The sequence below is a fragment of the Taudactylus pleione genome, unplaced genomic scaffold, assembly GCF_031769625.1.
Source record: "Taudactylus pleione unplaced genomic scaffold, aTauple2 ptg001003l, whole genome shotgun sequence".
Taxonomy (NCBI): Eukaryota; Metazoa; Chordata; class Amphibia; order Anura; family Myobatrachidae; genus Taudactylus; species Taudactylus pleione.
Window position 1 is genome coordinate 269,073 of NW_028285404.1, and position 21,884 is coordinate 290,956.

Sequence of the window (21,884 nt, forward strand, 5' to 3'; positions counted from 1 at the left end):
ACAACACAGATACATTACACACATCATCAGCAGAAGAGGATCATGGGTAATGTTGTTTACTCATAACAGCCAATCAGCAGCCATACAGACGTCTTATACAATAAATGCGGCAGAAGAGTAAATTTTGGTCACGTGATGTCTCCTGTGCAGGCGCCATTTTGTGTAAGACCGATCATGTTTCACAGTGACTGATGGTCTTCAGGAAAATGTCCGTAATCAGAGCAAATGTATACATTTTATTTCACTGCTAGTGTTTAGATTTAAGTCCTCCTCCATCTGATAGCACATGTACACACACTACATAAACATCTTTAGTCTTTGCTTCCGACCCTGAGAGAGACCACCAGCATCTGGATTTAGGAGCTCAGTATTATCAGGTGCAGTATCAATGTGACCTGTGTATAGTGATCAGTGTGTGTTATGTGTGACCTGTGTATAGTGATCAGTGTGTGTTACATGTGACCTGTGTATAGTGATCAGCGTGTGGTACGTGTGATCTGTGTATAGTGATCAGCGTGTGGTACGTGTGACCTGTGTATAGTGATCAGCGTGTGGTACGTGTGATCTGTGTATAGTGATCAGCGTGTGGTACGTGTGATCTGTGTATAGTGATCAGCGTGTGGTACGTGTGACCTGTGTATAGTGATCAGCGTGTGGTACGTGTGATCTGTGTATAGTGATCAGCGTGTGGTACGTGTGATCTGTGTATAGTGATCAGCGTGTGGTACGTGTGACCTGTGTATAGTGATCAGCGTGTGGTACGTGTGATCTGTGTATAGTGATCAGCGTGTGGTACGTGTGACCTGTGTATAGTGATCAGCGTGTGGTATGTGTGATCTGTGTATAGTGATCAGTGTGTGTTACATGTGACCTGTGTATAGTGATCAGTGTGTGTTATGTGTGACCTGTGTATAGTGATCAGCGCGTGGTACGTGTGACCTGTGTATAGTGATCAGTGTGTGTTACATGTGACCTGTGTATAGTGATCAGCGTGTGGTATGTGTGACCTGTGTATAGTGATCAGCGTGTGGTACGTGTGACCTGTGTATAGTGATCAGTATACAGAGCCATAACTAGACTTTTTGGTGCCCTGGGACAGCAGCAGCATTGGTGGTATGCGTTTGGCATCCCGGCTGAGGGGATGCCGATGCTTACAATATCGGAATCAGAATACCGGCGCCATCATCCCGACCGCCGGGATGCCGAAGGTATGTAGCTGGGTGGGAGGCAGGGTTAGGTTTAGGGTTATGCACTAAGGCTGGAGGGTTAGGTTTAGGGTGCGGGGAGGGTGAGGTTGGGTTCAGGCACCAGGGATGGTGGGGTAGGGAGAGTGGGAGGGTTAGCATCTTGACCACCTAGTGTCGGTCTGTTAACCCTGTCGGTATCCAGGCGTCGGGATTCTGACTGCCTCGATCCCCTCTGTCGGTATTACAATTTTAGCATTGGCGCCTCCCTCATTTTCTGAATAGGGACATAAGACGTGTGGCCTCATGGAGAAAGGCCATGACGAATCTGATTTATCCCGTACGATGATGAAGGGGAACCGATCCCATTGTATCACTGTTATCCAGGTGTCACTGCTAAATACAGTGTGAATGAAATGGCTGCAGTGATGATACACAGTAATTATACAGTATAACGCACCAGCTGTAGATGTAGGAGAGCGCTGGTGAAGCTGCAGCTGGATTTGTCCATCAGACCAGCCGTGCACAAGCCTGGAGCCGGCAGTGTAGGTCACTGACTGACAGTATAGAAACAGCGCTGCTTGTAGGGTATATGCAGCAACTATCAGTGGTGGGAGATCTGTGTATGTACCCTGCGCTGGCACCTGAACTCAGTGACCAGGGTACTGGAGGTGTGCTGATAACACCTGGGTCGGGAAGTGGTGACTGTGTTCATTTACAAAGCTTTTATTCATAAGAAGCCTGCACAGATCAGAGTGATCTGTACAATGCTGCTCCCAAATTCACCTCCCTCGGACTGGTCTGTTTTTTTAGTTTTAGTCTATTTAAATTTGATTTACTGATAGTAAATGAGGGGATTCTGCAGTGGTCTATGTGACAATATCAATTTTGTTCGATTTTGCTAGGGATTTGATTTTATATTCGATTTTGTCTTCAGTAGATCTCTGATACAGAAAAATCAAATGAAAATCACCTACAAATAAACCAAAAACACTGATGCTTCAACCGAATAAAAGCTCCGCTTCAAATTGTGAACTGTGCGTAAAATCTATAGATCCGTCCGCAAAACGTACATCCATGCCAAATAGTCTGTTACATGTATACTCTGTGGTGTCTATAATAATTCTTATATTTATTCCTAGGTAGCTGAGCTGTGAGAAACCGGAGAGTCTTACTAACAATCACATAACGGTGACACCTGTCCTGTATAAGTCATAGATTCACAGAGGATGGACAAGGACAGGAGTCACATGACTGAGAGGATATAAACATCACTCTGGAGATTATCTACCTGCTGACTGGGGAGGTGAGGGAGTCTGGGACTGTCACAGTGATATCACTATTATCTCTATTACTAACACAGGGACCTGACTGGGGAGGTGAGGGAGTGTGGGACTGTCACAGTGACATTACTCTTATCTCTATTACTAACACAGGGACCTGACTGGGGAGGTGAGGGAGTCTGGGAGTGTCACAGTGACATCACTCTTATCTCTAGTACTAACACAGGGACCTGACTGGGGAGGTGAGGGAGTCTGGGAGTGTCACAGTGACATCACTATTATCTCTATTACTAACACAGGGACCTGACTGGGGAGGTGAGGGAGTCTGGGAGTGTCACAGTGACATCACTATTATCTCTATTACTAACACAGGGACCTGACTGGGGAGGTGAGGGAGTCTGGGAGTGTCACAGTGACATCACTATTATCTCTAGTACTAACACAGGGACCTGACTGGGGAGGTGAGGGAGTCTGGGAGTGTCACAGTGACATCACTATTATCTCTATTACTAACACAGGGACCTGACTGGGGAGGTGAGGGAGTCTGGGACTGTCACAGTGACATCACTCTTATCTCTATTACTAACACAGGGACCTGACTGGGGAGGTGAGGGAGTCTGGGAGTGTCACAGTGACATCACTATTATCTCTAGTACTAACACAGGGACCTGACTGGGGAGGTGAGGGAGTCTGGGAGTGTCACAGTGACATCACTATTATCTCTATTACTAACACAGGGACCTGACTGGGGAGGTGAGGGAGTCTGGGAGTGTCACAGTGACATCACTATTATCTCTATTACTAACACAGGGACCTGACTGGGGAGGTGAGGGAGGAGGAGAGGGAGTCTGGGAGTGTCACAGTGACATCACTATTATCTCTATTACTAACACAGGGACCTGACTGGGGAGGTGAGGGAGTCTGGGAGTGTCACAGTGACATCACTATTATCTCTATTACTAACACAGGGACCTGACTGGGGAGGTGAGGGGGTCTGGGAGTGTCACAGTGACATCACTATTTATCTCTATTACTAACACAGGGACCTGACTGGGGAGGTGAGGGAGTCTGGGAGTGTCACAGTGACATCACTATTATCTCTATTACTAACACAGGGACCTGACTGGGGAGGTGAGGGAGTCTGGGAGTGTCACAGTGACATCACTATTATCTCTATTACTAACACAGGGACCTGACTGGGGAGGTGAGGGAGTCTGGGGGTGTCACAGTGACATCACTATTATCTCTATTACTAACACAGGGACCTGACTGGGGAGGTGAGGGAGTCTGGGAGTGTCACAGTGACATCACTATTATCTCTATTACTAACACAGGGACCTGACTGGGGAGGTGAGGGGGTCTGGGAGTGTCACAGTGACATCACTATTTATCTCTATTACTAACACAGGGACCTGACTGGGGAGGTGAGGGAGTCTGGGAGTGTCACAGTGACATCACTATTATCTCTATTACTAACACAGGGACCTGACTGGGGAGGTGAGGGAGTCTGGGAGTGTCACAGTGACATCACTATTATCTCTATTACTAACACAGGGACCTGACTGGGGAGGTGAGGGAGTCTGGGAGTGTCACAGTGACATCACTATTATCTCTATTACTAACACAGGGACCTGACTGGGGAGGTGAGGGAGTCTGGGAGTGTCACAGTGACATCACTATTATCTCTATTACTAACACAGGGACCTGACTGGGGAGGTGAGGGAGTCTGGGAGTGTCCCAGTGACATCACTCTTATCTCTATTACTAACACAGGGACCTGACTGGGGAGGTGAGGGAGTCTGGGAGTGTCACAGTGACATCACTATTATCTCTATTACTAACACAGGGACCTGACTGGGGAGGTGAGGGAGTATGGGAGTGTCACAATCTATTCATAATTGTAGATTAATGTCTTTCAATACACAGGATTGCACTGTAATGAGAACAGCTGCTGAGCTTGTGACACCTGAAACCAGTTACCTTGTATCAGGAGGACTGAGCAGGACCCAGAGCCCCATCACGGTGCCTCCACCTCACTCACTGATACATGAGAGACACAATGACCAGAAGATCCTGGAACTCACCAACAAGATCATTCAGCTGCTGACTGGAGAGGTGACTGCTGGGAATGGGACATTATACAGTAACACCAGGGGATGTGTCTGGGTGATGACTGGAGAGGTGACTGCTGGGAATGGGACATTATACAGTAACACCAGGGGATGTGTCTGGCTGATGACTGGAGAGGTGACTGCTGGGAATGGGACATTATACAGTAACACCAGGGGATGTGTCTGGGTGATGACCGGAGAGGTGACTGCTGGGAATGGGACATTATACAGTAACATCGGGGGATGTGTCTGGGTGATGACTGGAGAGGTGACTGCTGGGAATGGGACATTATACAGTAACACCAGGGGATGTGTCTGGGTGATGACTGGAGAGGTGGCTGCTGGGAATGGGACATTATACAGTAACACCAGGGGATGTGTCTGGGTGATGACCGGAGAGGTGACTGCTGGGAATGGGACATTATACAGTAACATCGGGGGATGTGTCTGGGTGATGACCGGAGAGGTGACTGCTGGGAATGGGACATTATACAGTAACACCAGGGGATGTGTCTGGGTGATGACCGGAGAGGTGACTGCTGGGAATGGGACATTATACAGTAACACCAGGGGATGTGTCTGGGTGATGACCGGAGAGGTGACTGCTGGGAATGGGACATTATACAGTAACACCAGGGGATGTGTCTGGGTGATGACCGGAGAGGTGACTGCTGGGAATGGGACATTATACAGTAACACCAGGGGATGTGTCTGGGTGATGACCGGAGAGGTGGCTGCTGGGAATGGGACATTATACAGTAACACCAGGGGATGTGTCTGGGTGATGACCGGAGAGGTGACTGCTGGGAATGGGACATTATACAGTAACACCAGGGGATGTGTCTGGGTGATGACTGGAGAGGTGACTGCTGGGAATGGGACATTATACAGTAACACCAGGGAATGTGTCTGGGTGATGACCGGAGAGGTGACTGCTGGGAATGGGACATTATACAGTAACATCGGGGGATGTGTCTGGGTGATGACCGGAGAGGTGACTGCTGGGAATGGGACATTATACAGTAACATCGGGGGATGTGTCTGGGTGATGACCGGAGAGGTGACTGCTGGGAATGGGACATTATACAGTAACACCAGGGGATGTGTCTGGGTGATGACTGGAGAGGTGGCTGCTGGGAATGGGACATTATACAGTAACACCAGGGGATGTGTCTGGGTGATGACTGGAGAGGTGGCTGCTGGGAATGGGACATTATACAGTAACACCAGGGGATGTGTCTGGGTGATGACTGTATCATTGTGTGTGTCAGGTTCGTATAAGGTGTGAGGACGTCACTGTCTATTTCTCCATGGAGGAGTGGGAGTATATAGAAGGACACAGGGGTCTGTACAAGGACGTGATGATGGAGAATCACCGGCCCCTCACATCACTGGGTAAGAGGAGACTGTCATTTATTGTAATGGGGAGAGCAGCTATGGGGCCACCTATATACACATCATCTGATGATCACATATATACAGTGTAATCAGTCACTGTGTGTCTCCTACAGATGGGGCCAGTAACAGGAATACCCCAGAGAGATGTCCCCGTCCTCTTTATTCCCAGGATGATACAGAGGAGAATCACAGTGTCCCACAGGAGGATCAGGTAGGTGGGATTCAAGGGGGGTTCCGGACTATAGACAGACAGTAATTAGTTAGACAAGGATAAAAGTTCGATACAGACAAAAGTCAGACACAGACTAAAGTTAGACATGTAAAAAGTTCGACAGGTACAAAAGGTCGACAGGGTAAAAAGTTTGACATGAAAATGGTCAACACATTTTTTTTTTAGGGTTAGGCACCAGGAGGGAGGGTTAGAGTGAAGATTAGGGCTAAAAAAAATAAAAATAAAAAAAATAAAATCGACTATTTTTGTGTCGACCTTTTTTTACATGTCTAACTTTAGTGTGTCTGACTTTTGTCTGTGTCGAACTTTTATCCTTGTCTAACTATTAACCGTCTAACATCTGGGGTCTATCTAGACATTGTCTTACTAATTACTGTCTGTCTATTATACCACACCTATTCAGGGAGTTGCCCAATACCAAAGTGACGCTACAGTATATGACCTGTAGGATAGCTGTGCGGATCTCATACACTGATGTCTTCTGTTTACTCTGAATTAGATCCGTCATTATTATATGTGTGTTATTTGTATTTTCTTGTGGGATAATCAGGTTGAAGAACTTATTAAAGTAGAAGAAGAGATGTATGTGATGGGTGATCAGCAGTGTAAGGAGGAGGAAATCCCTACAGCTATCAGCACAGGTGAGTAATAATCACTAAGTACAGAACAGTCACATATTCTCCTTGTTCTGTCACTACAGCACTCTCTTATCCTACACCCTCCTCTGTCACTACAGCACTCTCTTATCCTACACCCTCCTCTGTCACTACAGCACTCTCTTATCCTACACCCTCCTCTGTCACTACAGCAATCTCTTATCCTACACCCTCCTCTGTCACTACAGCACTCTCTTATCCTACACCTTCCTCTGTCACTACAGCACTCTCTTATCCTACACCCTCCTCTGTCACTACAGCGCTCTCTTATCCTACACCTTCCTCTGTCACTACAGCGCTCTCTTATCCTACACCTTCCTCTGTCACTACAGCGCTCTCTTATCCTACACCTTCCTCTGTCACTACAGCCATCTCTTATCATACACCCTCCTCTGTCACTACAGCCATCTCTTATCCTACACCTTCCTCTGTCACTACAGCACTCTCTTATCCTACACCCTTCTCTGTCACTACAGCCATCTCTTATCCTACACCTTCCTCTGTCACTACAGATTAATGAGGGAAATGTTATCTGCCTAGTGGGATAGTCAGTAGCAATCAGCCCCTATTATACTCCTGCTCTCCCCCCTCACATCATGTCACTGTGTGTTACCAGCCCAGAGATCTGACCAGTCTCCTCCCCACACTCTCTGGTGTATCTCATACATCAGGATGCATCAGCCCCAATTATACTCCTGCTCTCCCCCTCACATCATGTCACTGTGTGTTACCAGCCCAGAGATCTGACCAGTCTCCTCCCCACACTCTCTGGTGTATCTCATACATCAGGAGCCATCAGCCCCTATTATACTCCTGCTCTCCCCCTCACATCCTGTCACTGTGTGTTACCAGCCCAGAGATCTGACCAGAAATATAACGGGGAGCGCTGCTAATTGGTCAAATTACGCTCACATTGTTCAAACAATTCTCAGATATTTTATTAATACACCAAAAATATGGCTATAAATTATTAAGAGTTGACAATATAATGAGATATACCCCTAAAAATTACCAATTCAAAATACGACAAACATACATACAATATTGGCTCAATCAGGTTAGTATAATACATTTATCTGAACTGTTAATTGTTCTTGTATCCAAACAACCAATATAATAGCTACCAATTAATTATAAAATAAAACTCCACAATTCTCTAAAAAGACATTGGTAAATACACATACAGGCTTTAAGTGCTAGTGCATATGTCTCCGTATTAGGCTGAAGAAAACACACAATCACATCTCCACCTGTCTGGTGACAAGGGGGTAAATTTACTAAAGTGAGAGTTTATAAAATGGTGATGTTGCCCATAGTAACCAATCAGATTCTACTTAACATGTAACTAGCACCTTCTACAAGATAATAGCTAGAATCTGATTGGGTGCTATGTGCAACATCTCAAGTTCTGAAAACTCTCACTTTAGTAAATTTACCCCTAGATGTCCATTTGTTATGGATTAATTCTTGTTTGAACGGATAAAACTTGTTCAGGAAATCTCTATAGAGTGCTTTTCTGCTGCTCCTTGGATAAGAGATGGTGATCCTTCTTCTCCCTTGTAATGCACTTGTTGACCGAGGAGTCACAAATAGATTGAAACAATGTTTTCACTGACCGTTTTCAAACTTGGATCACCTACCTTTTAGAGGGCAGTTAGTCTGCTCCTTCCTATTCGGTGTATCGATGTTAATTACACCAGTGGTTTGGTACAGATAGTCCAATCTATCAGCCCACTCTGTGGTTGTAGCCCACTTTAGTGGGATAGTAACTCAGTCCTCCAGTGACCTCTATGTCAATCAATATGATCATACTCATTAGGAGCTTTGTATAGCAGATTTTTTTTTTCCCTTTCAGCGGCAGCGCACTTGTAACGCATTTCCCCGCCTCTCTACGAGTCTCAGCGTTACAACTCCCACAAGTGTGTTGCTTTTATACTGTGCCTACCAGATTAGCGCAAAATGCTGATCTGTACTCCGGCTGTCCTGAGGTTGAGCCAGTGTCTCCAAGCTCAAGCCCTCTGCCCTCTACCAAGCACAAGACTGATCCATAGTAAGTGGCCAGTGGAGGATTTTCAGCCATCAACCTGGAGGTGTTGCAGCAGGGTAACCACTAATATCAAGAACCAAGCGCTTCCAGGTGCCGGTGTAGGAGCCTGGTGGAAGAAGCTGTTTGAGGTGCTGGTGTAGGAGCCTGGTGGAAGAATCTGTTTGAGGTGACGGTGTAGGAACCTGGTGGAGGAAGCTGTTTGAGGTGACGGTGTAGGAGCCTGGTGGTGACAGCGAATCCTCTCTGTACAAAGTAGTCGGAGGCGTCAGTAACAGGTGGTTGCTGAGGGAGCAAATCCATATGCCGCATGAGTGACAAAGTAACCCACTTCAGTTACTCAGGAATAAGTAAACCTCCCTGGAATCTGTATCAGCCAGCGGAATAAGGCTGTCTGGTTATACTTACCATAGTCTTGGCATTGTCTATAGATCATAGGACTTGGAGTATATGTGGGCTTATCTTTTGTTCCCTTCCTGCCTGTAAAATCTGAATATTGCATCTTCCAGATGGCTACTTCTGCATGCTTCGGCTCCAATTCATCCGAGACTCCAACTATCTGTGGTTGCTCACTCCGTGGAACCACATTGGGCCCAGGGTTTAACTCGCTTGGTCCAGTAGTTGGTTTAATTGTATTCCTTAATTTAGAAAAACTGCTGATCATTCTTCCAGGTGTTCAAGGGATGCACTGTTTGGAGAAGCGTTGGCACCAAGGTATACTTCAGTCCTGGGAGAGTTCCAATTCAGAGGCTTCCTCTCAGGTGAAGGACGATCTTTTAGAAGGTATCGGGTGTGGACGTTTCTTATGTGACCTGAGGAGGATTCTAGGCTGAACTACTGGGAGAAGGGCTCTGATACGGTACTTCACATTCTGACTTGCTTCTGTTCGTCGGCCATATCCAGCAATCTGCCTCTGGTTTGGGTGAGGTGGCTGTGGATGTTTGTTCTTTTCCAAGGTCTCTGCTTCGGCAGTTGCGGCTCGCTGGGATTTCTGGTGTAGGTTCTGACATGCTGATGTGGAGTCTAAATGATCCTTGGTGGCTTTTCCATTTGCTGGGGATCTCCTCTTGGGGCTGAAATTGAACAAAATCATTGCCCTGACCACAGGGGAAAAAGTCCCTTCACTTCTGTGCTTCAGACAAGCATTTTGCATGAGCGGTTGTCCCTACACACAGGTCATCCTATGGTGGTTACCAGTCCTTGTCTTTGATGTTTTGAGAATGCCTGTTTTCAGACATCTTCCGAATCCTGGGTAAGTGGTGTCCTATCTGTAGGTTACAGAATAATCTTTTTCGGTCTTGCTCCTCAGAGGGTGGTTGCTGGCATCTCATAAAAAGCTCTCAACGGGGGGATGTGCAGACTCTTATTTCTGTGGGTGTTGTGATCTCAGTACCCACAGACCAACAGCGATCGGTTTTATTCAAATCTGAATGGCTCTGTGATACCCATTCTCAATTTGAAGTTCCTGATTGCACTTTTATGATGGAGTCTCTCCGCTTGCTTATTCTCGGGATGGAGGCAGAGGAGTTCTTGGTATCCTTGGACATTAGGGATGCTTATCTCCACATTCCCACTTGGGATCCTCACCCATTCCTGCTGCAGTTTGCGATTCGATCTGCTCATTACCATATCAGAACTCTACCCTTTGACCTTTCAACAGTTTCTTGTGTCGTTACAAGGGTGATGGCGGTCGTGGTGGCAAACCACCTCTTTCAGGGTGTCACCATTGTTTCATATATAAATGTCCTTCTCATCAAGGCCCTTTCCTTTGGAGATTCTTCATTGCAGAAGATTATTTTCCTAGGCATGCTATTTTACACCTTTTTGGACAGGAGTGTGACCATCCAATCGCTGATTCATCTGGACTTACAGTGTAGGGCAGTTTCCATCCACCTCTGCATGCATCTCTTGGCAAAACTTGTGTCCTCCCATGAAGCAGTCCAGATGGTTCCATTCTCTCGAGCTCCAGTTGGAAAAGTTTTCCAAATTAGACTGCACACATCTCTACCTGTCCCTGATCATCCATGGCTCCCTTCAGACTCGTCTGTCCCTCCTTTGGAGGCTGGATTCCAGACATCTTAGTGTAGCTTGCCCCTTCGTCATTTGGTGACCATGATTGCCAGTCTCCGGGGCTGGAGGACTGTGGTTCTTCAGGTCCACATACAGGGAGTTTGGTCTTTCTGGGAGTAGGTTCCTGTCCATCAATGAGGTTCATGGGTGCAACCATGTTGTCTTTGATAGGGTAAGTACTAACCTCCAGTCTCTACCTGCTGCTGCGCTCACATGACTGTCTCCTCCTATCCCTGACAAAAGCACCCTATTTAAACCAGCACCTGAGACCAACGTGGTTCTTTATTCCCCCGTGATCTCACTAGTGAGTAATTACTACCTTCGATCCATTGCTGAACCTGCGCTGCTAACCGCTGGGTTCCTGCAAGTTGCTGCTTCTGAGTCTGCTCCATCTACTCTGCAGTTTTGTGCTGTGTCCAGCTTTCAGTCTTCACGTTTCCAGCCTGTGTGTCCAGCCCTGGTTCCAGTCTGGTTCTAGCCTGTGGTTATACTCTAACTAGCTGCTGTTCTCACCGGTCCCATTCTGGCTCAAGACTGTGGTTCCACTTTGGCAAGCTGGGAGACTGATTCATCGTGAGGTGCTAATTGGATTGCAAAATAAATTCGCAATGCGAATTTGAAGTGAAAATAGCAACTTGCACCTCGCCATTCGCACCTAATAGGAGTGACCCTTTAGACTCTTGAATTCAAGGTAATCTGGGATGAAGAGGCTCTCAAGCCTGTTTTCTGGCAAGGCTGTGCTGTGTGTCTGGAGCAGGACTGGAGACTATGTGCAGGAAGCTTGGTGGTTTAATTAGATACCTACGCATGGTGTAGGAAGGAACTGAAACTGAACAATGATAACTAAGACCTCAGGAGATATGCAGGATACGTGTGAGATAGCTGGCAAGAACTATGATCTAGGATAGTAAAAAAAGAGAATAGACTCAGGAATGCAGACCGGGCTGGGACCGGTAATGTGGAACCAGAATACTGGATTGGAACAGGAATGCACGCTACGCTGTCTAAGCAGGAAAAACTGAGTAGGCTGCAGAATTTTGTGACCCAAGTTGGTGGCTGAAAAATCAACATTGCACTGGCAACTGGCTGGTGCTCAAGGAAGTCCTTTTATTAATCATTGCTGACTCCTGCTCAGCTGACTGCACCATCAAATCGGAAGTGTCATGCAGACTGGCTGGGATGGAGCAGGTGACTGAATCTAACATGGTGGCACCCTTGCGTCGTTACTTGGGGGAACTCTGCCATGTAGACAGACTGTAGCACACTGCAGGGAAACCTGAGGCCAGCAGAGCCTGCGGACTTCATGGACAGCTGGGAGAGACAGAGAAGAAACAAGTAGCATGGCCTAAGAGCCCGGTGCATGACAACTCTATGAGCTCATTTCCATCTGTAACCGAGTAGACCTTCGATGTAGAGAAAGAGTATTAGAAAAAGGTAAACCAGAACGTTCCAAAGTTCGTCATCCTCCTACTTCTCATGCAGAATTAATCAAGATGAACTGATGCAATTGGGTAGATCCCGCCTCTCCCCAAAATAGAGGGTTTGCAGGATCAGCTCAAAAATTGCGTGTACTATGCTGCTCCTGAACATCTTATTCAAGCTTGCCCTCACAAACCAGGAAACACCACCTCCTTACCAATTATGAAGAGGTTGGGTTTGGAGTGGTACTATGCTCCCCACTAAAAAGATTGTATATTTTATGTGACGCTGAAAATTGGACAGGATTCTGTATATGTCTCTCTGCAATTAACTGACTCCGGAGCTGCTGGCAACTTTCTCACCCCTAAATTGACCAATCAAGTAGTCATTCTTATAAAGATGTCCTCACCAATCTTCCTGGTTACAGTGGATGGCAGCAGAGTTCCTGGGGTACTGTTAACCATCAATCCATTCCAGTCACACTCCAAGTTTGGGTGCTACATTCAGAGTCAATAGACTTTTTAGTCTTTCCCTGGCTACAGCATCATAATCCAAGTATAGACTGGTCTACACCCTAAGTCCTTTCTTGGGGTTCCAAGACTTGTCTACAATCTGTGGTTCCTCATTGTATTACCTCCAAAGAAGGTCACCTTCTTCCACTGCCTTACAGACTGTTTCAAGATGTATTTTCAAAAGATTCATCTGAAAACGTTACATCACGCCATGAATGGGATTGTCACATTGACTTGCTCCCAGGGAAGATACCTCCTTGTGGGAGAGTGTACCAACTCTGTCCCTGAAACGCAAGCCATGTCTTAGTAGATCTGTGAGAATCTGCAGCGTGCTTTTATTCATTCCTCATCACCAGCTGGAACGGGCTTATTTTCAAGAAGAAAGATGGATGCATATGCCCCTGTATCGATTACAGTCGCCTTAACGAGATCACAATTAAATGTCGTTACCCACTTCCTTTGATTATAGAACTGTTTGTTTGATCGTGTTAAAGGAGCTACCATCTTTTCCAAACTCGATCTCCAGGGAGCTTACAGCTGATCTAACTTCCCATTGGAAACACGTAAAGGAGGTTTTTCTACGTCTTAGAAAAAATAAACTCTTCTGTAAACTTGAAAAGTGCACTTTTGAGGTCTCTTCCATTCCATTCCTGAGCTACCTAATTTCTGGTACAGACTTCTGCATGGATTCTGCAAAAGTCCAGACAATTATTGATGGGCCTCAACCAAACACTTTGAAGTCAGTACAACACTTCCTAGGGTTATCTAACTATTACAGAAAGCTTATCCAGAACTATTCAACCATTGTAACACCTCTCACTGGTCTCACAAAGAAAGGTGCTAACACAGAGGAGGCTTTTTCGGTTTTCCAGAACCTCAAAAAGGACTTCACCTCCGCTCCAATTCTACATCACCTTATGTTGGCAGCACCATTCTTCCTAGAAGTGGATGCATCCTCCGTAGGAGTACTACTCTCACAAAAAGCCAAGGATGGTCAGTGGCATCCATGTGGATTTTCTAGGAAATTCCTTCCTGTTGAGAGAGACTATGCCTTAGGTGACAAGGAGCTACTCATCATGAAACGTGACTTGGACGAATTGCAGTATCTACCAGAGGGTACTCTGTTTCTCGTCACCATTTACAGTAGATGTTTCTGATCAGTGTATCTTAAACATGCTCAATCCTTGAAGCTCGGCAGACATTGTTTTCCTCTCATTTTAATCTACATGCTACATTCTGTCCTGGTGCAAAGAATCAAAACTCTGACTCTTTATCTCGCTTCATACAAGAGGATGACAGTTTGCCTGAGTCTTGACCTATCACCGACCCAAATATGCATCTCCATCACCAAGACCAATAAAGTCCCTCCTAAGGGAAAGACTTTTGTCCCTGATGAACTTCAGGAGAAGCTTCTCCAATGGTCTCATTGCTCAAAGTTTGCAGGTCATGCGGGTACTCATAAGACTCTGTCTCTCACCCATAGAGATTACTGGTGGGCAACCATGTCGCAGGATGTCCAACAGTTTAGACTCAGTAAAACCTCCTAGTGTGTCCTAGTCCCATCTCATTGCGATTTAAGACACATTTTCAGCAAATAAAAAAAATCCCCAATGCTAGAAGAGTTGCACGGGGCCTGGCGGCTCACTTGCGCCAGGCATTTCGAACCATGTGGCATATTGAGGCTAGAGGACACATCTGTATCTTTCACACCTCTATGTATTCTTTTGGTTTCCCTTATATGCTTCTTATAAAAGAGATCTTAAAAAGTTTATAAAGCCGGGTCTCGGCTATAGCCATGGTTCTGTTAATTAGGTTTAGTAGCAACTCTGATATTAATTGACCTTCCCCGACTTCTCCTAACTCATTGCTGGGATAGGCCTCATGTTCCACAGATGCAGTGTTTATATTTGCAGAAGTTCCTCTCACATACACCGATTCAGTCTCTCAGCGATCATCGCAATAGTATGAACTCGATATGACATCCTGGTACCTTAACCTGGGGTAGAAGAGGGCGTGTTACTATGGAGATGCGCTATTGTTACTTTTTTTTTTTTAACAGAGAATTATCCCCTGACCTCTGGCTGCCCTCCAAGAGGAGCATCGCAGGAACCCTCTAGTACTGGGAACCATTAAGGACAAACAAAGTAATAAACCCTACACTAAATATATAGAACCACCTCAATTCACACAGTAAAAAAAGACTTCAAAGCGAATGGGGATTAGAGGTTGCTGTAAAGGTTCAGACGCATGCAGGGAGAACTAAACAGGCACACAGAGGTAGCATCGTATGGGAGCGTCACCGATAGCGGCTGTGTATAGAGGTGCTCACCTGATGACATAGGAGGCCATACTCAGACAGAGACTCTGCACCTGGCATAGGGCTGGTACAAGTATGGTTGGTGTGACTAAAGAGGCACCAGACAGTGATGCAGTGTGTATAGAGGCTGCGAGTGGGCAATCTCAGTCCTTGCACATTGGGACGCACAGAGTCCTTGCACATTGGGATGCACAGACGTGCACCTGGGAAGGGCTGTGTGATGGCATAAAGTCACTGGTGCAACTGCTGCAAAATAGGCAAAGACTGTCACAGCTGGCTCAGAATCAGGTCCTATATATCTTCCCATGGGGGGGTTATTTGTTCCCATTTGTTTTCTCAACTGAATGAGGAGTTAATGCTGTGGAATGAATTGTACAATTACATTTTATGATTCTAACCTCTATATTTTTACCCACAGAACAATTTACAGATCCGACTACTTATACTAAGGAGGAATCAGTCTCATGTGATGGAGGAGACCTCACACACACTGACAATTATACTCCCACAGATCATACACAGTATACATCTACTCATACTAAGGAGGAATCAGTCTCATGTGATGGAGGAAATCTCACACACACTGACATGTATACACCCACATATCATACACAGTATACATCTACTCATACTAAGGAGGAATCAGTCTCATGTGATGGAGGAGACCTCACACACACTGACATGTATACACCCACATATCATACACAGTATACATCTACTCATACTAAGGAGGAATCAGTCTCATGTGATGGAGGAGACCTCACACACACTGACATGTATACACCCACATATCATACACAGTATACATCTACTCATACTAAGGAGGAATCAGTCTCATGTGATGGAGGAGACCTCACACACACTGACAATTATACTCCCACATATCATACACAGTATATATCTACTCATACTAAGGAGGAATCGGTCTCATGTGATGGAGGAGACCTCACACACACTGACATGTATACACCCTCATATGATACACAGTATACATCTACTCATACTAAGGAGGCATCAGTCTCATGTGATGGAGGAAATCTCACACACACTGACAATTATACTCCCACAGATCATACACAGTATACATCTACTCATACTAAGGAGGAATCAGTCTCATGTGATGGAGGAGACCTCACACACACTGACATGTATACACCCACATATCATACACAGTATACATCTACTCATACTAAGGAGGAATCAGTCTCATGTGATGGAGGAGACCTCACACACACTGACATGTATACACCCACATATCATACACAGTATACATCTACTCATACTAAGGAGGAATCAGTCTCATGTGATGGAGGAGACCTCACACACACTGACATGTATACACCCACATATCATACACAGTATACATCTACTCATACTAAGGAGGAATCAGTCTCATGTGATGGAGGAGACCTCACACACACTGACAATTATACTCCCACATATCATACACAGTATATATCTACTCATACTAAGGAGGAATCGGTCTCATGTGATGGAGGAGACCTCACACACACTGACATGTATACACCCACATATGATACACAGTATACATCTACTCATACTAAGGAGGCATCAGTCTCATGTGAAGGAGGAAATCTCACACACACTGACAATTATACTCCCACAGATCATACACAGTATACATCTACTCATACTAAGGAGGAATCAGTCTCATGTGATGGAGGAGACCTCACACACACTGACATGTATACTCCCACATATCATACACAGTATACATCTACTCATACTAAGGAGGCATCAGTCTCATGTGATGGAGGAAATCTCACACACACTGACAATTATACTCCCACAGATCATACACAGTATACATCTACTCATACTAAAAGCAACTGCAGCCCAAATACGTCTTGCTCTGGATGTGAAAAAAGTTTTATTCCAGAACTTGTTTTACATCATACAGGAGAGAGACCATATCCCTGCTCAGAATGTGGGAAATGTTTTATAAAAAAGTCACACCTTGTTAGGCATCAGATGAGTCACACAGGAGAATACAAATATTCATGCTCTGAATGTGGGAAAGGTTTTACATATAAATCAGAACTTTCTCAACATCAGAGAAGTCACACAGGGGAGAGGCCATATTCTTGCTCGGAATGTGGAAAAAGGTTTAGAAATAAATCACACCTTGTTGTACATCAGAGAAATCATACAGGGGAGAGTCCATATCCCTGCTCTGAATGTGGGAGGGGGTTTGCTAGTAAATCAGGACTTGTTATACATAAGAGAAGTCACACAGGAGAGAGACCATATCCCTGCTCTGAATGTGGGAAATGTTTTAAACAAAAGTTTGAACTTGTTAGACATCAGATGAGTCACACAGGAGAATACAAATATTCATGTTCTGAATGTGGGAAAGGATTTGCTAGTAATTCCGTACTTGTTAAACATCAGAGAAGTCACACAGGTGAGAGGCCGTATTTTTGCTCTGAATGTGGAAAAGGGTTCAGAAAGAAATCGCGCCTTGTTGTACATCAGAGAAGTCACACAGGAGAGAGACCATATCCCTGCTCTGAATGTGGGAAATGTTTTAAACAAAAGTTTGAACTTGTTAGACATCAGATGAGTCACACAGGAGAATACAAATATTCATGTTCTGAATGTGGGAAAGGGTTTGCTCGTAATTCCGTACTTGTTAAACATCAGAGAAGTCATACAGGTGAGAGACCATATTCTTGCTCAGAATGTGGGAAAGAGTTTACAAATAATGCACAGCTTATTGTACATCAGAGAAGTCACACAGGTGAGAGACCATATTCTTGCTCAGAATGTGGGAAAGGGTTTACAAATAATTCACAGTTTGTTGTACATCAGAGAAGTCACACAGTTGAGAGACCATATTGTTGCTCAGAATGTGGGAAAGGGTTTATAGTCAAATCAAAACTTGTTGTACATCAGAGAAGTCACACAGGAGAGAGACCATATTCCTGCTCTGAATGTGGGAAGGGGTGTAAAAATAATTCACAACTTGTTGTACATCAGAGAATTCATACAGGAGAGAGACCGTATTCCTGCTCTGAGTGTGGAAAAGGGTTTTCAACTAATGCACAACTTGTTAGACATCAGAGAATTCATACAGGAGAGAGACCGTATTCTTGCTCTGAGTGTGGGAAAGGGTTTTCAACTAATGCACAACTTGTTAGACATCAGAGAAGTCATACAGGTGAGAGACTTTGCTCTGAATGTGGAAAAGAGTTTAGACGTAAATCAGATCTTGTTGTACATCAGAGAAGTCACACAGGAGAGAGAACGTATTCCTGCTCTGAATGTGGGAAATGTTTTGCACTTAAATCAAGTCTTGTTAGACATCAGAGACATCACACGGGAGAGCAAACGTAGCTTTACAATGGAAGGCATGGCTGCGGGAATGTTCTATGGGAGAAAATCACCAACATTCAATCCAATTCTCTTCCATAAGAAATTACCTTTAAAACATTTCATTGGGTATTGGAGTCAATCCCGTTCCCCGTGCATTCTTGGTGGAGGGATTCGGTTATGTTCTCAATGTCCGTCTGCCTCGGGCGGCTTCTGCTGCTTGTCCATGTGATCGCTCTTGTAAGAAATTTCATTATTTTTGAAACTGCTGTCATGAGACTGTTACATTCATGTTTTCTGCCCCAATTCAAAATACCTAATTAATCCTGCTCAGTATGTTGTTCCTGTGTCAGTTCTTTACTACATCAACCTGGTGCTCATTTGCTATTGGGATTTCTTGTTTACCTGACCTTTTGGCTTGTCTCCTTTTCCTGATCATTCACTTAAGCCCTTCACCACTGTTTCTCCTGACTATTGTACCTGACCTGCCTGACCGTTACCGAACTGGGAGCACTGACACTTCTTGCTGGCTTCTGTCTTACCTGCATGTCACTTGCAGCAAAGCCGGTACTGAAGACCAGTGGGCACGTGAGGCTTCAGGCCTCTGCCCCAGTGTGAACCAATCCTAGCTGACCGTATAGAATCTGCAACTTCCTAGCATGTGAGTGACAGTATTGCAGTCATTCACCTTTCCCTGTCCAGTTTCCCAATTTTATGATAAATTCTGATATAATATATTTGAAGGTCATCTCATCATTCATGTTCAGAACTGAGATGCCATTGCTGTTGCTAGTCTTCTCCCCCCTCACTTCTTCAGCTCTCTCATTGGACTTCCTCTCCCACCAACATATGGATATTTCATCAGCCTCGTCTTCTCCCATCTCCAAACTATCCAACTGGCTCTTCTAATCTGTGATCGCAATTTCCTTTGACTCAACCTGTCCCGTCTCTAGACACCCACCTCACATAGAGCTATTTTTCTTGACCCTGCCATGTTTTCTTCCTTTTTTCTATCTCTAGAATTTATTGCCTTCTCTGTCTTCTTCGAAAAACACTCACCTATATCATAGACACCTGTGCTTCTGCCACCATCTTTGGCCAATAACACTTAGAACACCAGACCTAACACGCCCTGCTGTCCTATTACCTGGAATTGTCCTTCTGCATTGGTGGATTGCTGCTGCTGCAGGAAATATTGTGTATTATTAGTGCTGGCTTTATATACTGTAGGGTCACTCTTTTGTTGTACAGCCCTATACTCTCTCTCAGTACTTTGTCTCATTCCTGTACAGTTTTCCGAAACTAGTTTCCTCTTTATCACATTCATGTTCCCCTGTCACCTAACAGTCCATGAGTCTTGGCATCTACTCCCCCTTACCCCAGCTCACATGTTACTCTGCCTTCCCCACTCACCTCTAGCTTAGTAGTGGTAATCCCATAAGAAGCTAAGACCATTGGTCTTTATGATCCGATCGTCTCACTGTTATATACTAATGTAAATGTCTACAGTAGCCAAACACTTGTCATACAGGAATCACTCTCACCTTGAAGACGTGATCCCTCCAGACCAGTCAGAATGTAATAACTCAGATTACTGCCAAAGATCACAGTCACAGCTAAGGCCTCTGACACTGTGGAGTGGAATTATATTTGGTAAGTGATACACTGGTGGGACCTTGGCCCACTTTCTGTATTGTATACAATTACTATATGTTACACCATGGCAACTGCCCATACTGGCACTTCAGCCTTGGTAGCGTCGCTGACTCAGACATTGTGGGCCTGATTCCCAGTTAGATACAGACGCAGTCGCCCATCTGAGACTATATGCGAATGTTGCTACCAGGTCCTTCCCTGGTGTCTGTCTGTCCATGTGACTGTGCAAGGAATGAGATGCCCACTTTCAGCATAAGTATACACAGTGTAATACTCCCTGGTGCTTATTAAGTTTTTACCATCGGTCTCACCATCCAAACGTGCACCAACACTATGACAGGGGCAGATTTCCCATCTGAATATGGCCGCCCCCAATGTGATTTGAGCATTTGTGGATGCAAATACTTCAGCGACACACTCGCCGTACTCGCATAAGAGGAACCATCTCCGTGCATCTGTTTATCCATCTTCCAGTCACCGCCCAGGAAACCCCAGCACTTTCCAAGACATTTCTCATACTGCGCATCTCAATCACAGCTGTTCCTTAGTGTGTACACTATAACACATGGGCATGTGGTTCTGAATCAGGCAGTGTGTGTGTTTGAGGGAAGGCGGACATAGTAATAGAGGATGACCTGTTCCTATATATAGAGATGGGGGTGAGAATCTGACACTTTATGATCTTTTCTAAGAATATATATATTTTTTTTTGCTAACTTGAAATGGTGGCATCAATGGGCCAATCTCTGTACTTTTACCAAAAGGCAAAAATGAAAACTGTCCAGAATATAGTTTTCATATTTCTGTAATGTGTGTGATCAGTATATATGTATATGTGTGTTCAGTTGCAATCACCCATGTATACAATAGTCACACCTTGGACAATATCTCACCACTGTCTGGTGACTGACACTGTAACAATGTGATGATATCGATATTTGGTCTGTCAGTTATTGATTGATGTGGTCCTCAGATTTCCAGGCACACACACTACTTGTCCTGAGTTAGGACAGTCCTGTTAGAGACCAGGACCGGCGTACACAACTTCTTGTTCCCATGGCTGGAGTCTATAAAGCTCTTACAGGTCTTAATATAAATATGAAAACATGGTTAAAAAAATTTACTATTTATTGACACTGTTAAAGGATATGAGGCTGTATTATAGTGAAGCAAATATACTGACCATTTAATGGAAATGTATAACTAATATCAATAAACTACTTGTACAGGTTGAACCAAGAAAAATAATTGTTTTCCTATAATTAAATTCCTAAGAGTCATGATATACATAATAATAAAGACTTGTGTGTTACAGTTTGCATGTAGATTTGTCTTCATTTCAGATACCTTTTAATTTAACATACAGTAAATAACATTCCTTTTTACATAAGATAAATTAACATAATTATTGCATCTTTCATAACTATATAACTACTGTGTTGTATATGTATGTACATAACTATGTATAACTACTGTGTTGTATATGTATGTACATAACTGTACATGATGAGGATGTAATAGTTCCATGTGTGCGGTCATGGCAAGGGAGATTTGTTAAGTGTGGGAAGGGAAAAAGAGGATAAAAGGAGAGTTATGGTAAAATTACCCTTGTTAACTCTCTTTTTTCGAAGCCCATAGGGTCCACAGGGAGACAATGGGGTGTAGGTGG

General features: G+C 44.7%; 2 protein-coding genes across 2 annotated transcripts; both read left to right on the forward strand.

The window, feature by feature from the left end:
* The first annotated feature begins 283 nt into the window (after window positions 1-283).
* LOC148454341 (gastrula zinc finger protein XlCGF66.1-like) lies at window positions 284-6,763 on the forward strand. The gene is given in 7 exon segments (XM_088461011.1): window positions 284-377; window positions 2,125-2,221; window positions 2,327-2,447; window positions 2,450-2,490; window positions 4,394-4,582; window positions 5,850-5,973; window positions 6,759-6,763. Coding segments are annotated over 5 exon segments (393 nt in total). The 5' UTR covers window positions 284-377; window positions 2,125-2,221; window positions 2,327-2,413.
* On the forward strand, window positions 6,109-21,522 carry LOC148454342 (uncharacterized). Its single transcript, XM_088461016.1, has 3 exons — window positions 6,109-6,187; window positions 6,759-6,849; window positions 15,645-21,522. The coding sequence occupies exons 2-3, from the start codon at window positions 6,789-6,791 to the stop codon at window positions 18,581-18,583; spliced, it is 3,000 nt and encodes a 999-aa protein (XP_088317142.1). The 5' UTR covers window positions 6,109-6,187; window positions 6,759-6,788; the 3' UTR covers window positions 18,584-21,522.
* The last annotated feature ends 362 nt before the right edge of the window (window positions 21,523-21,884 follow it).